At 38.5% G+C, this 18,748-nt stretch overlaps 1 protein-coding gene across 20 annotated transcripts in view; it reads left to right on the forward strand.

Moving 5' to 3' along the window:
* The window catches only part of GOLGA4 (golgin A4), a 79,240-nt gene that overhangs the window by 34,760 nt on the left and 25,732 nt on the right, over positions 1-18,748 (forward strand). For 17 of the 20 annotated variants that reach the window (XM_074843665.1, XM_074843636.1, XM_074843626.1 and 14 more), the window contains 8 exons: positions 3,051-3,149; positions 3,679-3,817; positions 5,231-5,418; positions 6,440-6,523; positions 7,381-7,528; positions 13,631-13,809; positions 14,885-15,016; positions 17,817-17,972. In XM_074843665.1, the coding sequence (XP_074699766.1) occupies positions 3,051-3,149; positions 3,679-3,817; positions 5,231-5,418; positions 6,440-6,523; positions 7,381-7,528; positions 13,631-13,809; positions 14,885-15,016; positions 17,817-17,972 (1,125 nt within the window). The remainder of the gene's footprint in view (positions 1-3,050; positions 3,150-3,678; positions 3,818-5,230; positions 5,419-6,439; positions 6,524-7,380; positions 7,529-13,630; positions 13,810-14,884; positions 15,017-17,816; positions 17,973-18,748) is intronic. The other 3 variants (XM_074843683.1, XM_074843713.1, XM_074843763.1) reach the window with 3 other exon arrangements.

The following is an 18,748-nucleotide window of genomic DNA, read 5'->3' on the forward strand; positions in this document are numbered from 1 at the left end:
TGTAGTGCAGTTTATTTCAATCATAAAATCAGGTAGGTTGTGTTATGATTGTTGTCTCCTTAGGTTATAGTGAAATTAAAAGGAGAAGCTCTAACATATATGGTATTGATAATAAACACGTTGAGTTTAATTACAAGACATGTACAAATTATTGGGCAGAACAAATTAAAAGGGCAAGTTCACAAAAGCCGTATTGTCAAACTTTGGTGAAGCAGGATGTGAAGCTGCAGCCTTTGTACTGCCCCAAGAGCCAGTGCAGCGTCGGGTTCAGAGATGGGTGCATGAGGGCCTCTGTCCATGCTCTGACCTCGCTTGGCAGCTGGGTACCAGCTCGCTCAAAGCCACGGGCTTTCTCTGTGGCTGCACTCCTGTTTTGGTGTGTGCTGTGCCGAGCAGCAGCGCTGCTGTGGAGGTTGCAAGGCCATGGCGAGGTCCCACCTGAGCCTGAAGGCAGACTCGCTCCAGGCAGTCGGGCGTCTCGCCCACGGATGAGGGCCAGGATCTGGCCCTTGAGGGTGAGGGATGGTGACTGTGAGCATCCGGACGTGCAGGTACCCAAAGCTCCTGCTCACCTGCAAGGGGCTGCCCCTGTGCGACGTTATTTCAAAGGAAGTCGCTGACAAATTGTGGAGCACTCTACTTCAGCTGTGCAGGGTGTAATCCAGGTAAGCCGGCTGTGCATTGTGTATGCCATGGGGATAGCATTTTGGTTTGGATCCGTGCTGTTTCTGCCCCAGCACCTGCAAACAGGCGGCCAGAGTGCTGAGTGTGTGGTGCTCAGCTGAGCTGGAGTCTGTGCCTGGGCTGTTGCCCTGTCCTAAGCTAATCTGTCAGCCCATAGGAGGGGAAAACCCACAGCATTACTGACAGAAGTGGCTTGCCAATGTTTTTTTTCCCAGTTCACTACAAGGTCAAATGAAAGAAGCTCATTCTGTGTTAAGTCTATATCTGCATGCTCCAGTAGGTTTAGTTTTCCAGCTTATTGGTACTTGGTAAAGTTTGGAAGGCATATATATATATACACCAGAGTTAAAGCTTTTCATTATGAAGAAGGGTTGGACATGTGCATACTTACTTTCCACATTTTCTGTCACAGCCTTTCTGATTCATATAATATATATATTCTGATATATATAGATTTGTATATATATTTGATATAAAATTTAATTTCATTCTTCTAAGTCTTGTAGATTTAAGCATTCCTTCAAATCTCATACTGAAATTCTTTTCTATTAATTGAAGAACTTCAAAAAGTAGTTTTTTGGTCTTTTGGAAGCCCAAGTTACAGCATCAGGTAAAACAGACCTAAAAGAAAAATGACAGATAAAATGGTATATTTCCATTACGGAAGCTAAAATGGTACAAAATAGATCATTCATTGATGTAATAATTTGTTATCAGAAGTTAAAAAATCTTTTTCTTCATCGTACAGTCCATTTTCCCCATATATATGTTGAATCAGACAAGTTTCTTTTAAGAGGACCATGTAGGAATAAACTGTCTTCTCTGAGACCAAGTTGACAGTGTGAAAGAGTCCCTGGCTATCAATGTGTGTTTTGCTTACCTTAGTTTTCTCGTTAAGAATAACTCTTCAACAGCAGTCTTCAGTGTTCTCATTCTCAGACAAGGATCAGAAGGGACTTTGGGACCCAAAAAGGACCATTTCTGTGTTGATTTCAGTAAAACTCTTTGTCACTTGTTCTTGCACTGAGCTGCTTTCCTTGGCTTGGAAGGAATTGCTTCTAAAGCTCAGAAGGGCAAGTAGCTGTTGAGAACCTGAGGCAAGGCATGGTTATAAAGTGGATATAGTTACTTGGGAAGAGAGAAGACTAGTTTTCCCAGTGCCACCTTCCAGCACTGCCCTGCCTGCGGGGCTGGGCAGGCTCAGCTCACACGACTGCGGTTCTCAGAGCTGGTATCAGGCTCCGCTGGAGCAGTCGGGATTCGCTGCGGAAGGTAAGGGGTAGGCAGCAAGACAGCATAAAAGCAACATTTGGAGTTAGAGGAAAGCAATGCAGGAAGCATTCAGTGCCCTGTGGTTTTTTTCTCTTGTTCACTTTTTCATCCTATCGCCCTTTATCTTTTCCTGGCTAACAGAAGCCATGTTTATGGGTGCTGCTTGCTTTTATACAACCGATCTTTGCAGAATAATGGTCATAGAAGCATTCGCTTCCTGCAGTAAATCACTGGGAAGATATATATGGATGAAGTAAATATTTAAGTAAAAAAAAAATAGAATACAAGTTTGGGAAATTGTTTACAGTGCATGCATGAAATGTGTATGGTTCTGATTCAGTAAGCAGTTAGATGTGAATCAATTTAAATACATTTATTTTCTATTAGAACAATAATTATTTAAAGGAACTAAAATATTTAAACTTTAAACGCATGGGAAGTAAAGAAACCTCCCTAAGGCAGTATTTTATGGTTACATAGATCCTAGTAATGCATTTAGGTAACAACTAGAAGTTTCTAAAGGTGTTCAGCCAAATGAATGCAACTAAGTAGCAAGTAAAGCCACATAGCTAAGTTCTTTTGTATTCTCTGACTTTCTGATTTGAGATATGTTTGAGGAATAAAGAAGCCAAATTTCTGCTCTTATAAATGCCATATGTCATATTAGAATGCTAGCCTATTGAATGAGCATAAGAGAAATTAACATTTCTGCTGTTTCAGTTGACTTAATCTGGTGGCTAAATGAACAATCTAGTTTACTGAAGTGCAGTCTTCAATTTCCACAAGTGTTTGTGTGGAAAACAGTTTTTGGGAGCAAGCGTGAAGGGATCCCTACACAAACTTGTGTTTTAGGAAGAAAGATTCCGTGATAATTTTGCATTAGATCTAGACTCTTGCTGGTTTAATGCTAGTATTACAATGGGATGTTCTGATGTTGTGTGGAATGTTGTATAGTAAAAGAAATACCCACTTTGTGGTTGTATTCTAGGGTCACAAATGTGAAGAGATATTTTTAATATTTCATGGTATTTTGATAAACCTTTTAAATTCACATTTCAGTTTTCATTTGAGATGCATTTGTTTATGATTCGCAGGAGCTCCAGATGGATCAACAAGCAAAGAAACATCTCCAAGAGGAATTTGATGCTTCCTTAGAAGAAAAGGATCAACTTATTAGTGTCCTGCAAACTCAGGTAAGATACCTTACCCAACAGATGTTCTTTAAAACTGCTCTTCGTACTTTTTTTTTTTTAAATTATGTATTTCCTATAATGCATGTCCATGTTTTTATATAATTGCTGTGATGTTGTTAAGCTTCTTGAGAATTTATGATTATCTAGAAATTAAGTGCATCTTTGTGGTAGAGGATACTCTTGTAAAATCTCACTCATGTTAAATGTGATTTTGATATGTGCTTGAATACCTTTGTATTGTCTTTCTTATCAAGAACATAACATTAGTAGATGTTTGAGTGAAAATCACTTTGGCAAAATTTATGTGTTTTGCTTAATTGGTCTTTTTTTTTCTCCACTCATATTGATATTATTTTTGTTAATTGGAAACATAATTCTGATTTTTAAAATGCTAAAAAAATTCAGACAGATTTTTCCTTTCTCTACTCACTGATACCAATTTTATTTAACTCTCTTTAGTTTTGAAGATGAAAACATGATCTACTTAGAATCCTTGGCTTTTTTTTAACAAAAAGAACATTTTATTTAGGTCTTGTTGCTGAAACGGAGGTTACAGAATGGTCAGATAGGCACTGAATTGCCTGATTCAAATATCCAATCTGAACCACAAGTTCAAAGTCCAATAGAAGAAATCACTACAGAAAATACTGTGGAACCAGGAAGCAATGGTAGGTTTTGCAGCTTTTTCAAGAGATCTTGAATTTTGTGAAATAAGCCTACTGTTATTTATGATGAGCGTGTCATAATAAAGGTATATTTCCTGGAAGGAGACAGTTGTTTTGAAAACAGTGTGGCAGCTAGAGGACAGGATAACCCTTCTAAGATACTAAATTTTCGTAAGAATTCAAATCTGATCTGTCTTGCCTTTGTCAGTAAGGATGATAGTATTGTAATTATTGCATTTGCCGGTAGGGGTTGTCACTATCCCCACTTAATATGATTAAGAGATTCCCCCATAAGCAAGGACCTATCCCTGGAGTTTAGAGAAGAGACCAGTTGCCAGTCTGTCTTTTTTTTTTCCCCAAACCCCTGCCCCCCCGCGCACCCCCCGCCCCCCCCCCCCCCCCCCCGGAAAAGTAAAAGCAAAGATCAATTTTTATACTCATGCTGTTCACTAATCTAAGTGTTCCCTCACATCAGGAGGTTATTTGAGTTACGGGACACCCAGTAGTTTGTATATTTGATTACTGAGCAAGGGACATTATAATGTTGATATATAATGAATGTGTCATTCATTGGTATCCTAGGGTTCAGATAGAGGTGAACATGCATCTTTAAATTATCTTTGTTCAGCATCTGCCATGATTTTTGTATGTTAGGATGATATGAAGGCTTAGATCAGAGATTTTCTGTGGCATGTCTTTTGTAGTGCTTAGGAAGTAATTTAAATATCCAGGCCCTAAGAATCAGGGTTCAAGACGTTTCCTGTGCTGGAGTGTGCTTCTGGACTGTAGCATGTAAGACTTATGGTCATGAACTGAACCTCTGAATTTGTCTGGTCCTGTTTTCATGACAAGTACTCGTACAGACTCCAGAGCATCAGAGCAGAACACACAGTAAAATATTACCCACTGTGCTGGTTACACAGGGAGGAGTACAGCTTGGAAAGATGCTAAATGTGGCCTTCATCCTGCCAAATGTGGTATTGCCAACCTGGATATTTTAGAATTAACGTCATACCCAGCCCTGGGAGAGCAGGAATCTGTGTGCTTGGCACTTGAGAGATGCGATTTACTTTGCTTTGCATTTTTTCCTGCCTTGTGAATATTCTGTTAGTAGCAGCAGGCAGGTTTCTAAATCATGATGACTTTTTAATTGCATAGAAAACCTTGTTGAATAATAGTTTGTTTTTGAAGCTTGTATAGTAACTAGGGTTTTGTGAATTAATTTGGGGTGAAAGACTGTATTTACGGTTCTGTGTGTGTGTAGCATGTTTCTGGCAGTTACAGTAGTCACTAGGAAGTTTTGCAGACTTTGCACAACTTTAGAGACCCGAGAGTCATCCACAATGTGAATGATGAATGCATCTCTACGTTTTGGGAAAGGTGTGCATATGATAATGTTGCTATGTTGTCTTGTAGAGCATAATGAAGATTCAGTTAAAACACTGGAAACTCTTAATCAGAGGGTGAAGCGCCAAGAAAACTTGCTGCAACGTTGTAAGGAGATGATTCAGTCACATAAGGAGCGCTGCGCCCAGTTAACCAACGAGAAAGAGGCACTTCAAGAGCAGTTAGAAGAGAGGCTTCAGGAACTGGAGAAAATGAAGGTATGGAAAATGCTCTTAACTTTATGAGTAGCTACTAAAACACAGTAAGAACTCCAGTATTTCCAAACTTTATTAATAGGGCAGACCATTAAACAATCTGTCCATATGCTGTTTTGGGAGTTAATGGTGCAAAACTCGCCTGGATTGAACACATTCAGCAATTGCTCAAAAAGCTGTAAAGAAGGGTATGAAACCTTACTATATGAATAACTGTCAAAATGGTATCAGAAATAAAGTAGCTGTGGGACATTGCGGTGAGGAAAAGACTGCCCTAGCACAAGACCGGAGGTAAAGTGAGAAAAGTGGAGCAGAGCTAAACCTTTAAGACATAGTGGAAGAGGCATCAGTTATGTAAATGATCAGCAAACACAGGTAGGACAGTGGAGAGCACAATACAGTGAAGAAAACATAAGTGCAGTCCCAAAGCTAAATTAATATTTTGCTCAGTTTTCCTTTTAAGGCCATTAATGCCGAGCGTGGAATAAAAGTAAGGTGACTAATAGTAACAGAAACATGAAAATGGGAAAGTACAGCTGTACTCAACTTCAGTTCTGGAGATCAGATTCTCTTCTCTGTCTTGGTCTCTCTGAGCACTAGCCCAATCTGAAAGAGCTCTGAAAATCTCTAGTATTCTAAGGAACTGTTCTAGAACAAGGCCAGTAATGAGCAATTAAGTTGCATTGCTGAGATCCTCTTGTAAGCTGAGATGCAGGTAACAGAGCAGTTGCCTTAGGCATGTTTCTTGCCCATTTTACTGTAACAGGTCTGACACCCATGAGAGAACTGTGGAGGCTGTAACAAAGCCTTCAGATACCTGAATTATTATGGAAGCCATGAGGCAGCCTAGCACTGGGAGATTTAAAAGTGATTTAAAGCTGCCGAGTTAATTTCTCTGGATTCTGTTCTGTGCTCTTCCTGCAAGGCATAGTGCAGGATAAGAGCTAACCTAAGCTGTTTGTCAGAGAAGGTATTTTCTTACAGATGGCAGTGTTCTAAACTTGTGGTTGGGGTCTTTTTTTAGGACCTTCAAATGGCTGAGAAGACTAAACTGATTACGCAGCTGCGTGATGCAAAGAATTTGATTGAGCAGCTAGAACAAGATAAGGTAAACAAAAAATTTTCATTACACTCTGTGTAGTTTTTGAAGAAGGTTGTTTAAAACTCAAAATATCTGGCTTCCTGGTATTGGAAGCTGTTCTTAGTCATCTGATGTGGTTTGGTTTATGTTTTAATAAGCAAATAATTTAAACTACCCGAGAATTTTATTGTATAAATACCTTAGGGTAATTGTCTGTTGGGTTATACTTAATACTGCAAGATGATGTTATTTAGGATGGAGCAATTATGCTGAATACACTCCTCAGTGCCAGCTTTAAAAAAAAAACAAACAAAAAACCACACCAAACAAACAAAAAAAAACCCCCCACACTAATAAAGATGAGATACAATGTAGATGAATTTAAAAATGACTGAAGAAGAAACAGTAACTAGTTTCTTAGGAATATGAAGAGTTTCTCAGTTTTTTGTTCCTTAAAGTTGTTTTTTTTTAATCACAGTCTTGGTACTTGGAGTAACTTGTAGTGGTATAATAAGTAACGTGACTAACACTCATTATATGTGCCTGTCTAAGGAGAAGCACGCACACTACAATGCTTTTGGTTTGTTTACAGAATGCATATTTCAGACAAAAGTATCTGTACCACAAGGAGGAAGTTTTCTGATGGACCTTAGTTGCTGAAGGAGTTCTTTTCACCACTAGATAAATTCTGTCTACTCTTCAAAATAATCCCTATTATCTTCTTTTTGTTAGCATTTTCTGACATAGAAGCATACCATGATCTCTGGTCTTGTAGTAATAGACTAAAGTTTATTCCTGACAAGGATTGTGTCCTGGCTTGAAATTGTTTCAGGTATATATTTTACTTATTTGCTAGCTTTTTATCACAAGGATCTTTTCCGTAGGGCATGGTAATTGCAGAGACAAAGCGACAAATGCATGAAACACTGGAAATGAAGGAGGAGGAGATAGCCCAGCTGCGTGCTCGGATCAAACAAATAACTACAAAAGGAGAGGAATTAAAAGAACAGAAAGAAAAATCTGAAAGAGCTGGTAAGAAATTCTGGAGATTATTAGCTTTCACATTTAAACATGAGGAAGCTTCAGCGTGGTCTTTTTGCACTCTTTCATCAGTTGTTGTTTGGAATGGATATTGAGAGATGCTCTTTTTCCTGATGTTCTACATATCTCCCCTGCTAGCCTCATTACTAAATTCACTTTAGGTCAACAGAGTTTAGGGATGTTTTTGACTGCTTTGTCTCTGTTACCAATTCAACTGGAGTTAGGAGGGAAACTGCTGAAGGGCAGCTGTACTTCCCCATTTGTAGGAAAAAAGATTGATAGTTTTGTGCTGGTATAACTTCAGGAGGGAAATTTGCACCTATCTATAAATTATGAGTATAATGCCACAAGTATTTTACATCGAAAACGTAGCAATGAGTGTATAAGAGCTTGGGAAGGAGTAGAAATAAGAGGATGTGTTACAACCATAATAAGCATTTTCTTTCAGTAATAATAGTGGAAGTGTATCTGATTACTTCTTAGTGAAACAGCAGTGATGATTCCTTTTGCTTCAGGCTTGGAACCTAGCAGTTATGTCACTATTACATGCTGTAGTTTGCTTTTGATGGAAATTAGGTAATGTTATGTGTGCTCGCATTTCTCTTTTGCTTGAAACTAAATTAAAAGGTCAATCCACCCCACCTTCATTTTTTTAAACAGTGAGATTGTTTTGCACTATATCAAAATTCTTTTAGAAGAATTTAGTTTGCTCTCATAGGCATCCAATAGGAGTTCATTCTTTTGGCAGAAGCTCAGATGTGGTTAGTTTGCATAAAACATTATGCATATTTTCTTTCTCTAAAAAACAATGATAAGTTCAAACAATCTATTTCATAGGGGTTTATTTTAAATCTACGTAGGTTTAGGGTAGGACTTTCAGTTTTAAAGATTAGTTTGGGTAGGTCATTCTGCCGTAATACAGAAGAGCAGCTTGAACATCCATCTTGTGAAAGTAACAAGCATTTTGATTAGGTGCCCTCCACCCTTTCAGGTTGCATGTGTCTTTTTAGCTCTGGAAATTCATACTTCAGAAGTCAGTTCTGCTAAAGTTGGAATTTGTTCAGTTCTTGGAGACTAGGAAGCTTTTCTTCATGATCAAAAAAAAAAAGCTGAAGAATATTTTAATACTCCTGTAGATATGAAGTTATTGTCATAGTTGTTTGAAACACAGCATTGTTTTGAAGCAGTAGAAAACTCTTAATTATGAACTAATATCTACACACTCTGGTTAATACAGTAATTTCCTCAGGTTTGCATAGCCAGAAGCTGAAAATGGGTTGGAGATGATGCTCTGGATACCTGGAAAACAATTATTGTAGTGAGAAGTAATTTCATTTACGAATAAGGTGTTGAGTATGCTGCACTTTCTTAGGGGGAGATTTGTGTGTTAAATATTTTCTCTTTTAAATAAAATTTTAAAGTACTTTTGGTAGATTTTATGGTGCATAAGCATGCACCTTGCCTTTGAGTGCATTTTTTTCTGTACTCTGTTATACATGCATATATAAATGTTGAAACCCTTGGAAAATTAGTTAATACTGCTTCTAAGATAGGCAAAATTGTAAGGTGACCTTTATTAGGTTTTCCTATTACTTCCTTGGCTTTATGCACTACAAAAACGTTGTGACGTACAATGGAAGTGTAGTCCAATGCAGTTGAACTAAATTGTTCAGGCATTTGAGAAAACCACCATCAATATTGGGAGAGCACGAAATTACTTTTAGGTCACAACCTTGGAGTTGTACCAGTTTTAAGAATTTGGCAGTTTCATGTATTTGAGGTCAACATGTTTCAAGTTCTATTTCTTGGATAGTTGATGTGAGATGATTTTAAATTCTAGATTTCTCTTCTTCTATATCATTATTTAGTGAAGAATTGACTTCAGGGAATACTGTATTTGTAGAAATGTTAATTTCATTTATGTTATGGCAAAATAAGGATAAACATAATACACTTATACTTGGAATTTATTTTCATAGTGCTATATTGTAGGCTAAAAAATGGTATAATTTTCCACTTCATGTTTTTAACTTGCCTAGAGTTACGTGTCTGGCTTTTTTTTGATGTAATTCAGTGACTTTAGAGAAATGCTCCAGTGTTTTAATGTTAATGCATTTTTGTGTACTGAAATAGTGAAAAGATATGTATGCTTATTTTTTGTGCGTGTTGTGTAAACTGTAACTTGGTCTCCCCAGTTAAGTTCATTATTTTTTGTAGTTAGAGGTACATTATGTTGAAATCTCACACAGCATCTTGTTTTTGTGCATCCACACATGCCAATAAGTGAATCATGGTGCCTTTCCCAAGCCTTGTATGAACAGGACTGGGGTAAGGGCTCTTTTTTCTTACATCACACATTGGGTGCTTGAACTGGGCTCTAAAAAGTAAATTCTGTGCTTCTCAGGCACTTTTACTTGAAGTAACTGCAACTGATCTTTTTTTTCTAACGCTTTGCAATGTACATCAATTACTTACATTTTACTTCAACAAAGCTATTTGTAGTATTTATAAATTTACTGGTAAATTGAAGTTTGTTTCTCCTGAAACTACTTGGCATAAGTCCTTTCTGACTTCTCAGGATGCAGATTACTTACTTAGAATTTTCTGTACAGTAAACAAAGTCTTTAGAAAGCAAATTCATTTTGCTTTACTTTGGCATTCTTTGTAGGTGACACTTTCTTTTGTGAGCTTAATTAACGTATGCTTTGCACCTTGCTGCAGAGAAACAAGAAGCTTGGACTGTGCATCTGAAATCCTGCCTAGGTGCACACATCAACTATAGGAAGTGAATTCAACCTTGGTTTCTCAGACAAGGTGCCTGCTCTCAGCCTTCAGTAAGGAAATGTAAAAATCCCTCCTTTGCCATCCTGTTGAGTGCTTTCTTCGCAGTTTTCAGCAGTAGATGGCACTGTAGTTGAAGATACCATGTCTGCAGCGTCGGGAGAGTAAGCAAGAAGCCCTTTACAGTACAGACTGGTGTGACAGTGGGTAGGAGAGGCAAGGTGAAGGGAACTGAGACGGGTGCTTTGGAGTAGCCTGTGTAAAGCAGTCAACTCTCTAGCACGTTTTGTAAACATCAGTTTTGCAACCTTGCACTTCTTAAACTCTGCTCAGGCTCTTTGTGTCATTTATATACTGCACATGAAGGTTTCCTGTTTGTCTGGCTTGGTCACATGAATGGGATTTTGCAAGACTCACCTGAGACTCTGTTGGTGTGCTTCTTCCTGTTTCTGATTTGCCACTGTGCCTTTATGAGACTTTGCTTAACCAGTGCCTTGGTTAAAAGATCTTCCCTCAACAGTAGCTCCGCTGGTTGGGGAAGAACACAGGCAGTGCCTTTAGTCTTTGCATTCAGAATAGACGTATTTGGATAAAAACGTGGACTTTTATTCCAGGCTTTTATTGACAGTAGAATTAAAATCTCCCATAGATGAAAAAAATAATAACAGTAATAATTTAGACCATGTTCTGTCTGCTTGATGATAGTTTACCCCTCATCTGGTTTGAATCTCGGTTGTGTCATGCTACACTAGAATTAACTACTTCGAATAAAAATGTTCTGTATTGCTTAAGTGCTGTAAGTGCCTGAGATGCATATAATTTAACTTTTAGAGAGCTAAGCGTGGTTCTGTGAAGTGTTGCTTCTTTCTGCTTTCATACCCCCTTGGCGTTTTATCCATCAGCTTTTGTCTAGCTTTTGTATTGGCATCCTGCTTGTGACGATGGTGATGCAGCTGTTGTACTGCATGTTGCTCAGCTCTTACATATCAGTAGTCAAGCCTAGTGTGAACCTGGATGTCTTCTCTTTGATGGATTTGTGGGCTATGGCAAACACATTCTCCTTCCTTTTGCAGAAGATACAGGTTTCTCAAATGAAAATGAAGTATATGTTACTGAGAACAAGAATCAGAAAACATCTATAGAAAAGTAAAATAACAATCTTTTACTTGCAGGCTTTATTTTCAAGCTATACTCTGTAATGGTCTATAGGATTGGGTTTTTGGTTTTGTTCTTTTTTTTAAAAAGCTGTTTACGATGCTGTAGTACTGAAGGACTTGGCCAATTTTGCTGGCTGTACTTGCTTTTGTCAGGGGCGAGAGAAGCATCAGGGAAGTTGGTGCCATTCTCCAAAAACAACTTTTGCAGGCTGTGTTCATAACACAGTTGTGCCTGGGGTGGCCAGGGGAGAGGACTTGAGTCCTGTGGGTCCCAGGTGGCAAATGCCTTGGTGGGGACTGTGAAGAACTGTGCTTGGAAAGCAAGGAGCTATAAGCCTCGTGCATGCTTGCATTATGTTTTAGACTGGTTTGCTGTTTAAAATAATCTCTAGTGCTCCTAATTTTTTGTAATGAATTCTAGTATTCATTGGTTAGGAGTGAAAAAGTGGATACAATGATGGCCTTTGGTATTGCCAGGGTCAGTAACAGCCCTGTTTTGCTCTAAAACATGATCATTGCTGTGAGTAGTCAAAGGGCTGCCTCAGAAAATAGAAGAAAATTCTGGAAAAGGTCAGAAGTTGGGTGAATGCAATTTTATGGAATTAAGTTACTTGGAAACATATTTGCAGTATTGCTTCAAAAGTATAGATTGTGGTTAAAAGCTTCAGATTTGAATATTATCAGAATATGTGGAATGGAAATTATTATTCACTTCTGAAACTTGTACCTGAGTGTTACTAGTTTCAAAAAAACAAGGATTACAAAAATTGCTGTGTATGCCTACCAAATAATGGTGAATGAAGGAAACTAGAAATGTGTGTGTCTGTTATGATCTTCTTTTGGGGGTAGAACTAAGTGGTAGAAAGCTTAGCATACTAAATAACACTTTGAAAATTATTATTTTTGCTCCCAGAATAGTATCCAAGTAGTCCTCCAGGGTATAGTAAAATAATATACTTCTAGGGGTTTTGTGCTCTGATAAATTACAGTCTTGATATTTGCACTGTGATTTTGAGTTTTATGGAGGTGTTTGGCCAAAGTTGTTCTATGCAACAAATTTAAGCATATAGTAGTCTGAATTTTCCTTAGATATGTAGTAGGGGTTTTCCACATTCACGATCTATTCAGGAAAAGAGTTTTCCCTAATAGTGATCAAATTCTAGTCTTGTGTAATTCTATACAGATTCTGCCATCAGTTTCAGTGAGGAACTCAGATACTGGTATTGAGTAATAATAGTAATAAAAAAACCAGCTCACAACACAGGAATTTATTTTGTTTCTTTTTATATCTAAGTGATCATCTATGAAGTGAATGAAGTATGTTAGAATACTTCTCCTTAGCATGGGAAGAAGCTGTGGAATTACTGGTTCCGATTTCTAACAGCAGACTTGTGCATCTTATCTTTATCACTGCAACTTCAGTGTTCTTTTGAAACATTTTATGGACATTGAGGTTTTCTGGGAGCAAATGTTAATATTTTTTTCTTCCATTTTATTTGTGAAGTTTAGAAGCACAGGACAGTCTTCATAACACACAAGCATTTTTCCAGTCTCTCTGAATTGCACTGATAGTTTACATTAAATGTAAGTAGTGAAATAATAAAACTAGCTTTGTATGGACTCCACCAAACCCACAGTTTAAAGAGAAGATTATCTAGGTTGTACAGTTTGAAATGAACAACTCTTAGGTAAATAAAGTGCCTGGTATTGTACTTTGGTGTTCTGTTCAGGAAGAACTCTTTCATGATTCAGTAAAAACTGACCTGCATAGCAGTTATTCCTGGTTTATGCTTCTGTCTGGTTGTTTTAGTGGAAGAACAACTTGTGAGTTGCCTTTTCTTCATGCAGCTTTCTTCCTCTTCTTCAAAGTTACTCAGCACATATAGCCAGAAGAGGAGCCATAGTTTCTTTATACGGTTTATGTATTTTATAGTGATTTTAGGGGAAGAAATAGAAGCTACAGAATGTGTTGGAAGACATTCACATCTATTTGTCAATTCTCTTTCCTTTCTAGATATAAACCCATGTGAATTCTTGATGGATGCCGAAGTTCATTCTTCTGTTACTTGTGTAATTTACAGTTACTGAGAACTCTGTTCTTCTATCAAGGGACATTGATATTTCTTGACTATCATATACTTTTTTTTCTTTGCAGCTTTTGAAGAGCTTGAGAGGGCTCTGAGTCTTGCCCAGAAGACAGAGGAAGCCCGGAAGAAATTGCAGGCAGAAATGGATGAAAAAATCAAAGCAGTAGAAAAGGCAAGTGAGGAAGAGAGGGTAACTCTTCAACGGGAGTTAACCAGAGTGAAACAAGAAGTGATTGAGATTATGAAGGTAAAAGCTGAAACTCACCTTGTATTGGCTTTTAATCTAATAATTCAATTACAATTAAACTATAGTTGTAAAATACATTAGTATATCATAATGTTATAAAATTTTTCTGATTTAATAAGTTCTATAAAAATTAATTTCTAGGATTAAAGATTTACTTAAGACAGAACAGAAAACTCCCCATATAGATTTTTTTTTTTTTCTCTAACAGTTTAAAATCAGTACATTAGAGGCATATAAAAATGAACGGTATTACTCCTTGTTTCACAGTATTTAATAAAATTATTTACTAGAAGTACACTTGAGACTTTAAAGGAAGTCAAGAAGAAGAAATTAATGGCGGTCAGCTCACGCATCTCCTCCAGGATTTTGGGGTTTAATACTAAGTACTTTTAATGGTTATCCTAGCCCAGTATGTGTAAACCCTTAAGAACTTGTTGCCAAACTGTTTGCTAGTTAAGAATTGCTAAAATTTGCATCATTTGGTGTATTCAGGTAGACATTGCAGAAGTACTGCATGTGCCTTGCAAAGCTGTAAATTTAAACACCTTTAAATTACAGTTCTTGTGTTGGCATTTGTTATGTTAGTAATTTTTCTAAGAGAATAGACTGATGCTTTAGGGGAAGAACTTACTTGCATTACATTATTCTTAAATAAAGCATGTATATAGATCATAGATAGCTGTCTACGTAGAGTATCATCACTTGACTTTCTGGCTCATGAAATAATAAGAATGCAGGGAAAGCTAGAGACAGAAGTTCCTTTTCCAATTTATTATCACATTTGAACTGAAACTGAAAACATGTAAGTTCACCTTGGTCGACGAGTCTTTAGAAAATTTGGTGTTTCTTTTAGTAGAACTGTGAAAGACTTGAGAAGGAAGATGGATAACTTCAAGCTTGAAAATAGCAACTCTCAGGGCTCAATATGAAGCGTTCCAAGTGACTGTTACTTATTCAAAGGCAGCAAAGAGATGGTTCTGGTTTCCTCTCTCTCTTGCACTGCTTTTCTTATTAAGAAATAATACAAAGTGTTATTTAATATTTTGAAATCAGTTTTTTTCTGACTGATTCACAGAAGTCTTCAGAGAAGCGTGTTGCTGAACTAGAAAAATACCATAAAAAAGAAATGGCTACCAAAGATCAGGAGCTAAATAAGAGATTACAGGCCCAAGAAAAGGCTTTCCAGGGCAAGATGAAGTTAGCTCTTGTAAGTATCCCTAAAAAGTGTAGAAAGACGTTTCTCTAAGTGTGAGGTGGAACTAGAAGTCTTAATCTGACCCTGTTCTGTAGTGAGAGTCCTGCACTCAAAGATACAAAGTGTCCTCCAAAAGTCAAAGAGGTCAGACACTTCAGCAACATGAAGGGAAAGCAGCTGCGGTGATACAAGACTGAATAATGATAATCACTATCACTGCTCACTAACAGCTGCATCTTGTGGGAAAGACTTCTTTTATTTTTAAAATTCCTTTTGTTAAATTTTTTTTTTAATTTCTTCCTCTGGATCATTGGCGATTAGCCAGAGCAACTAGAGTAAAAGAGGTACAAAGAATGAGGCTGTTACTTGAAAAGTGTTGGTATCATTGTGGCTTCAGCAATCAAGGATAACAAGAAATGTTTCTATAAGTATGTCAACAGCAAAAGAAAGACCAGGGAGAGTCTCCATCCCCTGCTGGATGCGGGAGGAAACATGGTAACAAGTGATGAGGAGAGGGCTGAGGTCCTTAATGCCTTCTTTGCCTCAGTCTTTAATAACAGGACTAGTTGTATTGAGGGAATCCAGCCTCCTCAGCCAGAAGACAGAGACTGGGAGAACGACCCCCCCGCAATCCAGGAGACAGTCAGTGACCTACTACATCACATAGACATACACAAGTCTATGGGACCTGATGGGATACACCCAAGGGTGCTGAAGGAGCTGGCTGGGGTGCTTGCCAAGCCACTTTCCATCATTTACCAGCAGTCCTGGCTGTCCGGGGAGGTCCCGACAGATTGGAAACTGGCCAATATGATGCCCATATATAAGAAGGATCAGAAGGATGATCCAGGAAATTACAGGCCTGTCAGCTTGGTGTCGGTGCCCAGGAAGCTGATGGAGCAGCTCATCCAGAGTACCATCACACAACACATGCGGGACAACCAAATGATGAGGCCCAGTCAGCATGGGTTTATGAAAGGCAGGTCCTGCTTGACAAACCTGATCTCCTTCTACGACAGGGTGACCTGCTTATTGGATGAGGGAAAGGCTGTGGATGTAGTTTACCTTGACTTCAGTAGGGCCTTTGACACCGTTTCCCACAGCATTCTCCTGGCAAAACTGGGTGCTCGTGGCTTGGATGGGCACATGCTTTGCTGGGTAAAAAACTGGCTGGATGGCCGGGCCCAAAGAGTTGTGGTGAATGGAGTTAAATCCGGTTGACGGCCGGTCACGAGTGGTGTCCCCCAGGGCTCGGTTTTGGGGCCACTCCTGTTTAACATCTTTATTGATGATCTAGACGAGGGGATCGAGTGCACCCTCAGTAAGTTTGCAGAAGACACCAAGTTGGGTGGGAGTGTTGATCTGCTCGAGGGTAGGGAGGCTCTGCAGAGAGATCTGGACAGGCTGGAGCGATGGGCTAAGGCCAATTGTATGAGCTTCAATAAGGCCAAATGCCGGGTGCTGCACTTGGGCCACAACAACCCCCAGCAGCACTACAGGCTTGGGGAGGAGTGGCTGGAGAGCTGCCAGTCAGAGAGGGACCTGGGGGTGTTGATTGACAGCTGGCTGAACATGAGCCAGCAGTGTGCCTGGGTGGCCAAGAAGGCCAATGGCATCCTGGCTTGTATCAGCAATAGCGTGGCCAGCAGGGACAGGGAAGTGATCTTACCCCTGTACTCGGCACTGGTGAGGCCGCACCTCGAATACTGTGTTCAGTTTTGGGCCCCTCACTCCAAAAAGGACATTGAATTACTTGAGCGTGTCCAGAGAAGGGCAACGAAGCTGGTGAAGGGTCTGGAGCACAGGTCTGATGGGGAGCGGCTGAGGGAACTGGGGGGGTTTAGTCTGGAGAAGAGGAGGCTGAAGGGAGACCTCATCGCCCTCTACAACTCCCTGAAAGAAGGTTGCAGAGAGGGGGGATGAGTCTCTTTAACCAAGTCATGAGCGATAAGACAAGAGGGAATGGCTTCAAGTTGCGCCAGGGAAGGATTAGACTGGATATTAGGAAGTATTTCTTCACAGAAGGGGTAGTTGGGCGTTGGAATGGGCTGCCCAGGGCAGTGGTGGCGTCCCCATCCCTGGAGGTGTTTGAGTCGGGTTGACCCAGCGCTGAGGGATATGGTGTAGTTGGGAACTGTCAATGTTAGGTTAATGGTTGGACTGGATGATCTTCAAGGTTCTTTCCAACCTAGATGATTCTGTGATTGTGTTGTATTATGTGAGCAGGGTTAACTATTCATAGTGTTTGACCTCAGAAAAGAATTTTCTTCTAGGTCAGGCTGGGAGGAATCACTGGATTCTTCGTTCTTCTTCATAAGCTGTAATCCACTTTAGATCATGTAATTTTACCTAACAAATACTAGATTCTCTTTTGTGCTCCTCCATGATGGTTGGTGAGTAGGACTGAGGGACTTTGACAGTCTCTTCCTGACTATATTTTTTTCCTACCTATTTCTCAGGTTATTTTTTAATTATAAGGAATAGAAGCTTAAAAATAATTTAGCAGTGGAATCAAGTGAGAGCAGACCTTTATTCCTCTAAGGTGTTACTCTCAATCGTGTTAAACAAAACAAAATGAAAGGCTGGATTGAGATATGTTTTTCATAGAAAGACAAATGGTTCCCAAGAAGATAAAATGAAAGTGATTTATAATGATTTTGTTTTCACAGACGAAGTACAAACTCTGTGCGTGTGGTGAAAATACAGGTGCCTAGTGTATGACTCCTATGAACTTGTTTGTAAATTTTCTATTATACTGTTTTTGAAGGTGTGATGACTATATTTATTGTTCTAATCATAATTTTTAATACAGGAAAGAAACCAGAGTGAATGTTTAAAAACCCTTCAAGAACAAGAGGAGCAAGGATCCCTAGCTTTAGAAGAATTAGAGCTGCAGAAGAAAGCAATACAGTCAGCATGTGACAGGAAGGTTCAGAAGATGCGTGAAGTAGTAGAGATTTATAGAACTGTGAGTAAAGATTCCAAAGGGGTAAACGTTTACAGGAATTCCTTTTAGTATATATTTTACCTGTGGCAGTTTACAGATACTGTGAATTTATTGTGATTGGGTTGTTTTAATCTCACAATGTTTACAAAATATACAACTGCATTCACTTGCTGTCATGGCGTGGGATATTAATTTGTATCCATCTGCATAATTTTTATATATGTTGTACAGGAGAGTTAAACTTCAAACTGTTTAACTTCTGGGTACTGCTAGCATACAAACACTTATAAGGATACTTGAATAAATTTAAAAAATGTGCTTAAATTTTTGAAGTGTCCCTTGCTTTATGTAATGGATAAGATTGTATTATCTGCTAATGCAAGTTTGTACATTATTCCACCACTCCCAAATATTAGTTTGAAAGTTTTGCCTATAGAAGCATTTTACCTTCACAGCAGAATTTCCATGAGATGTGTGGAATTAAGATAAATCAGTAGGTCGATAATGCTCACGTAGACTCTTGATGTCTTTCATCCTATGTGTTGGCACTTTAGCTTAATAAGAAAAAATGAATGTGTATCTCATAAATATCACATGAATTATTTTATTTGTATTAGTTAAATTCTTTCTAAGTTTTTATTGTATGTATTTTCACCACAATGAAAGAGAAAACCTTTTATTAAATAACTAACCATAATGGAAGCAAAGCTGAGCAGAAACTAGGTGCATGAAAGGCTTATAGAAATAGTTGATATTCACTAAAAAATAATGGAATAAGTTGTAGTTATGTGAACCTG

The sequence above is a fragment of the Strix aluco genome, chromosome 1, assembly GCF_031877795.1.
Source record: "Strix aluco isolate bStrAlu1 chromosome 1, bStrAlu1.hap1, whole genome shotgun sequence".
Classification (NCBI taxonomy): Eukaryota; Metazoa; Chordata; class Aves; order Strigiformes; family Strigidae; genus Strix; species Strix aluco.